Raw genomic sequence first — 6834 nt, forward strand, 5'->3', positions numbered from 1 at the left:
CCAAAGTATGAGAGACAAAGCTTAGCCATCTTGGCCTCCAAGGAGCACTCTGGCTGCACTTCTTCCAAAACAGATCTATTGGTTCTTTTGGCAGTCTATGGCACTTTCCGTATTCTCCTCCAACACCATAACTTAAAGGCATCAATTCTTCTACGATCCTCCTTATTCACTGTCCAGCTTTTGCATCCATAAGGCAGTATAAAAACTGGGCTCAAACCAAGACGTCATCACCACCCCTCTCCTTAAAATTAATTCAACATCGAGTTCAGAGATTCAATATGTATGTGTGCGAGCGTATACATATTGAATCTCTGAACTCTATGTTGAATTAATTTTAAGGAGAGGGGTGGTGATGACTTCTTGGTTTGAGCCCAGTTTTTTGCACTGCCTTAATGTCTTATAAAACAGTCTTGAATTATCTTTGATACTCTCTATTTTACACATTAACGCTAATATGGACTACTTGCCTAGAATGGCTGTTTCGGCCAAGAGTTAAACCCATGACTTTTTAAAAGATCATTTCATTAGATTAAGAGTCTGTGTACACGTTAAACTTTTTTGTCTTAAATTTAATACTTCTTTGTAAATTTCAATAAGTTATTCAATATAATAACAATGCATTTGTGTATTCATCCTTAGGTTATTTAGCATCAAATCCAAGATTTGGATCATTACCTAAAGTTGCACGTAAGTTATAGACGTGAAATAAAAAAATAGATTTATATTGGGAAAGAGATGTTTATAGTAAATGGAGATGTGAATGTCCAAAGCTAACTGAGTTGCCTGTATTGACTCAAAAAAGTCAGTCTCCACTTTTTTGCTACTTTGCATTTTTCACTTTGTTCAACATTTTGTGATACAAAACTTACCAGTAGGAACTTGGCCTTGAACATTTCTCTCTAAAGCATGGACTGTGAGGAACTAGAAATCCTGGTGTGGTGCTGTACAGTTAGTGCAATCGGCAGTTCAAACCCACTAGCAGTTCCTCAGAAACCTTATACAGAATCACTATGAATTGTAACTGACTCAACAGCACTTGACAACAGGAGGAACTAGCTGAATAGACTAATACAACTAAATGTCAACAGCAGAGCCTCTTAATGATGAATCCATTAGTGATTTTAATTTTCTTCTTTCTCTCATCTTTAGAGAGATGCTTTTTAGTAGACATATCAACAACTTTCTATTAATTGTGACATACACAATTCTCACAATTTATGTGTATATATATATACTTCTGAGTCATTTTGTCATTTATTTCTCATGACGTCCCTGTGTAGTGTTTCTGAGGTTATAAATCTTTACAGGAGCAGAAAGTCTCATCTTTCTCCCATAGAGCGGCTAATGGATATATATTTGTTGTTGTTAAGTGCTATTGAGTCAGTTTCCGATCCATAGCAACTTGCGTGGGGTTTCCAAAGAGCAGCTGGTGGGTTGAACCGCTGACTTACAGTTAACAGTCTAGAGCTTATCCTACAGCCCGATACCAGTACTTCATATATATAAAAATTTTCTTCCAACTGGTAGAATAGTCCTTTTATGTACAGAAAGAATGTACTCTAGTTTACACTCCAAAACCTTATTTCTAGTGGGAGCCTCAGGGTAGAGATTTCTTGACTTCTAACTGGAAGATCAACAGTTCAAACCCTCTGGTCAATCCTTAGAAACCCATAGAGGGTCACTGTGAGTTGGAAGTGACTCAATGGCACTTAGCAATAACAACAATACTTTAAGAGGAGTTTCTGGGTAGTATAAAATGTTAACACACTCAGCTGCTAACCAAGAAGCTGGAGAAGCAAGTCCACCCTGAGACTCCTTGAAAGAAAAGTCTGAAGGCCTAGTTCCAAAACACCGGCCGTTGAATACCCTGTGGAGTGCAGTGTTGTTCTGACATACATGGGACCATCATGAGTGGGAATCAACTTGACAACAAGTGAAGTGGTACTCCATGGGGGGAGGTCCCCTTTCCCTGTGACCTCAGTTCCCTCCTCCAAGTCCATATGGTAGATTACAGGACCTTTCTAACCGTGTTTAGGAGGCTGCCCATAGTCACAACCCAGACCCTCCTCCCCTTTCCTTGTAGCCTTGGCCATTTGATTGCCAACTGGCCACCCTCAGACTGCTTGCTTCTGAGGCAGAAACTTGGCTTGCTCTATCCTATCCCCAGTTCAGATATGAGGAGTTCAGAAAGTACCCCCTTGCCCATCCAGCTTTTTGATCGAGTTTTTAAAATTGCTTTATTCTAATACTTTAAAATAAAAGTTGTTGTTAAGTGCCATCAAGTTCGTTTCGACTCATGCTGACCCTGTATAGGAACACTGGTGACTTTGAACCACTGACCTTGCAGTTAGCAACCCAGTGCTTATCCCACAGTGCCACACCAGTACTTTTAATAAAGAAAATTCTAAAAGAAGATTAATAGAGACAATTCTGAATCTTCCTATGACCCATTTTTCCTAATCTGTTGTTGCAGTTGCTGGTATCTTGGGATTTGGCCTTGGAAAGGCTTCGTATATAGGAGTATGCCAGAGTAAATTCCATTCCTTTGAAGATCAGCTTCGTGGGGCTGGTTTTGGTCCAGAGCATAACAGGTTTGTAGCATTTTTTCAATAGAAGGATTGCTGATGAGGATAATTATAAGAAATTAAATGCAAGATCATCTACTGCTTGTATTAAAGTTTTAAAAACCATCATGCTAAAGAAAACTCTTTTTTTAAGAAACTTTTTATTGTGAATTGAATGAAAGTTTACAGAGAAGTTCATCAGTTTTACATCCAACAAACCATGCACTTTGTTTCAGATCAATGACTGCAATCCCCTCCACGGAACAACAGTTCTCCCACTTCCTCCCTGTGCTTCTCATTTCCATTCCACCTCCTTCCCACTCCTTCTCAGCTTTGCCCTTAGGTAAATAAATGTTGCCCGTTTGATCTTGAATGGTTGACCATTCCATGGTGAGCATACCTTATTAGTATTGTCCCCCTATCTACTGTTGTTGTTAAGTGCCATCAAGTCGATTCCAACTCATAGTGACCCTATATAGGGTTTCCGAGTAACAGCTGGTGGATTTGAACAGAGACCACTGACTTTGTGGTCCAGTGTCTATCTACTGCTTGACCGAAAATTGGGCCACCAGGGTGAATTCCTTTCCAGATCTGAAGGGTAACCAAGGGCCATAATCTCAGCTTCCTTTGTCTCTTTCTAGCCAGTAAACCTTGTCTCTTTTTTTTTTTTTTAATATATAATTTTGATTTTTGTTCCACATTTTTTCCTACTCTATCCAGAACCTTCTAATATGATCCCTTTCAGAGATTTGATTAGTGGTAACCAGACACCATCTAGTTCTGGTCTCAGAGTCCTGGTGACTTATGTTCACATGTTCCATTAGGCCATTGGACTAGTTGATTCCAAGCATTTTCAATTCTCATCACTCTTCTTTCTTCCACACATGGAGAGACCAATAACTGCACCTTAGATGGCTGTCCATGAGCTCTTAAGATCCCAGTCACTACTCACCAAAGAAGGATGTGGTCTTTGTGGACTATGTTATACCAGTTGACCTTGGTGTTCCCTGAGACTATGATCCTGAGCCCGCACGCCCAGCAGCTTAAACCTTAAGACATTTGTTAATATCTAAGAAGTTTTCCTTATTTTGCCCTTGTATGCTTTACCTCATTTGTAGGTGTGTTTGCAGCAAAGGAAAATAGTCATATACAAATATCCTTAAAGAAAACTCTTTAACACTCAAATTTTGAGTTGTTACCAACTAATTTCAATTATTTAATATTCATCTTAATTATCTAAACATTTCATTTGTGCAACAATTACTTAATGAGTATCCACTATATTCAAGGCATTTTGAAAGTCTCTAAACAATGTGCGGCGCTGTAGGTTATTGCACTTTACTGCAAAGTTAGTTTGAACCGCAAAGCTTGCTCACTATTCAGGGTCACTATGGGTTGGAACTGACTGGGTGGCCTTTAGCAACAACAACAAACAATATGTTAATGACAGCCACGACTTCTACCACCATGGAATACCTGACATTAGTATATCAATGTGTATTGTAAGTCTCTGTGGTAGATAGATATCAGCACTTTGGAGCTAGCAACATGACCTCTGCCTGTGCTGAAAACCAGCTGATCTTCTTACTAAGTTGTGTGACCTTGGACACCTTTCTTAAACTCTCTTATCTCCAGTTTTCTTGTCTGTATTAATTGGTGATCAGAATTGTTTCCGTGAGATGTTGTAAAGACTGAAAATTATTATTCATGACACTTACTAAGTGCTCAGTTAACATGAGTTATTTCTATTATAATACAGTTGTTGTTGTTGTTGTTAAGTGCTGTCATGTTGGTTCCGATCCATAGTGACCCTGGATAGGGTTTCTGAGGAGCAACTGATGAGTTTGAACCTCCGATCTCGTGGTTCAAACCAACTTTGCAGTCCAGCGCATTAACCCACAGCGCCACACCAGGAAAAAGTTCACTTTATTTTTACAACCAAAAGAATTTCAAAGAGGAATTTCATGTTTATTGAAAAAAGGTAAAGAGTGAAACTAGCATTCAGTGTTTGTTTTGCAGCTAGCTGTTAAGGAGGCAGCCTGCTCCCTGAGCAGTAACAGTGATGTCATTGCCAAGCTCCTTTCCTTCAGCATCTCTGCATGTGGTCACCATAGCTTCCAACTGTGTCTGGGAACACTAGATGCTAGTGTTATTTTAGGGTTCGTATGCTATTTGGTATGATTTGGTAGGCTGGCTTTTGGGCCTGGAAATGCTTAGCAATTTTTCCCCATATAAATGAATGGTCATTGCTTCTTCACGTTACTAGTTTCAAGCTACAAAAGGTTCATAGGACTGTCTTCCTTTGGGATAGTGGGGGGGTGGGGGGGTGGGGGGGATGGACAGGATGGTACTGTATTATAGTCTATAATGGGCCCTGGTGGCACAACAATTAAATGCTTGATTGCTAATAAAAATGTTGGTGGTTCAAGCCCATCCAGCAACTCCATTGGAAAATGACCTGCTGATCTGCTCCTGTAAAGATTATAGTCTAGAAAACCCTTATGGGGCGGCATAATGTAAAGTGCTGATGTAAAGTGCTATCAAGTCGGTTGCAGTCCAGTGCATTCTCCTGCAGTGCCACACCACGACTCCCAGTCATATTGTCACATGGGATCACTACGAGTCAGCGTAGACTCAACAGCATCCAACAATAGCAACACAATATGGTGAAAAGCATATCGGATACACAAGTTCTTTTACTCATTGTGTGATTTTAGAAAGCTATGTTCCTGGGCCTATAGAAATGGATAGAACAGTAAACATTGTTTCTTCCTAATGAGACACTTCTGATGGGTATTTAACTGTGACCCAGAGAGTTGCAGAGACTTTCTGAAGATCATGTATTTAGTAGGAGGTAGAAGACACTCTGTTGCTGTTCAGTAGCTTCTGACTCAGAGAGACCCTATAGGGCAGGGCTCAACTTCCCCATAGTGTTTCCAAGGTTGGACTCTTTATAGAAGCAGATGGCCACATCTTTCTCCCATGGTGTGGCTGATGGATTCAAAGCACTGACATTTCTGTTTGCAGCTGAGTGCTTAAGCACTGCATCTTAGGGAATAGGACTATTTCAGCCTGTTTGTTCTCAAAGACCAAACTCCTTCTATTACACCACCAAGGTTACCAGAAAGCCACTCATTCCATCTTGTTGTTGGTAAGTGCTGTTGATGCCGACCCATAGTGACCCTGTAGAGAGTTTCCAAGGAGCAGGAGCGGCTGGTAAGCTTGAACCACCGACCTTGCAGTTCAAACGACTTTGCAGTCTGATGCATTAGCCCACAGCGCCACACCAGGACTCCATACTTAAATAGAATACCATTTTTGTAATGTTCTGTCTGGGACACAGCTTACTAAGGAATAACTGGCCACATGATTCTCATCTATGTGGAAATTAACAACGCAAGCAAAGGAGAGAATTTTGCTGCTTCCTCTTCTAGTTTAATTACATGAGTTTATTTTGCAATTAACCAACTTGGTATTCTAGAAAAATGATGACGAGACTGAAATTTATAGTCTTCTGACAAATTTTCATTGTTTTCATCTTCATGTATAAAGGGAATGTTTCAAGTAAGTGGTCTCCAAAATAAGTCTTCTTGGCGGAGATGATTTTGCTTCGTTCACTTGAATCTTCAAAGACTTGAGGAGTTATATGAAGGATAAAGAAAGGGATTCCAGGTTAGGAATAGTATGGACATAGGAGGAAAGTTTACTTATTGAGGGAGCCACAAATAGACCCTGTGACTGGCACACAGAGAGAGCTGTTGGGAAGTGGCAGAGGACAAAAAGGCTAGGCAGGCAGAGGTCAGCTGCTGAAAGAATTTATACCATATACTATATGTGGTATTGTGAGTTAATGTGCTAAAAATAAACAGCAAAGTCAGTTTGAACTGCAAGGCTGGTTGAAAACCCTATCCAGGGTTGCTATGAGTCAGAATCAACTCAATGGCACTTAACAATACCAACAGCAACCATGCTCAGGTGTATCTGACCCAAGCAATGGTATTTTCAGTCACCTCTGGTGGAGGGTCAGAGTAAAAGAGAAGGACCCCCAGCGAGATGGATTGGCAAAGAGCAGCATCAATGGGCTCAAGCATGGCAACAATAGTAAGGTTGGCCCAGGATCGGGCAGTGTTTCATTCTGCTGTGCATAAATAAGGTCGCTATGAGTCAGTACCGACTCGATGGCACCTAAAAACAACAACAACATATATGCATGTGAAAGTTGGACAATGAATAAGGAAGACTGTAGAAGAACTAATGTATTTGAATTATG

General features: G+C 40.3%; 1 protein-coding gene across 1 annotated transcript in view; it reads left to right on the forward strand.

Moving 5' to 3' along the window:
- Positions 1 to 6834, forward strand: part of OCIAD2 (OCIA domain containing 2) — a 73817-nt gene that overhangs the window by 51942 nt on the left and 15041 nt on the right. Inside the window, exons 4-5 of the mRNA XM_006872688.1 lie at positions 640 to 687; positions 2474 to 2591. Coding sequence (XP_006872750.1) covers positions 640 to 687; positions 2474 to 2591 — 166 coding nt within the window. The remainder of the gene's footprint in view (positions 1 to 639; positions 688 to 2473; positions 2592 to 6834) is intronic.

The sequence above is a fragment of the Chrysochloris asiatica genome, unplaced genomic scaffold, assembly GCF_000296735.1.
Source record: "Chrysochloris asiatica unplaced genomic scaffold, ChrAsi1.0 scaffold00209, whole genome shotgun sequence".
Lineage (NCBI taxonomy): Eukaryota > Metazoa > Chordata > Mammalia > Afrosoricida > Chrysochloridae > Chrysochloris > Chrysochloris asiatica.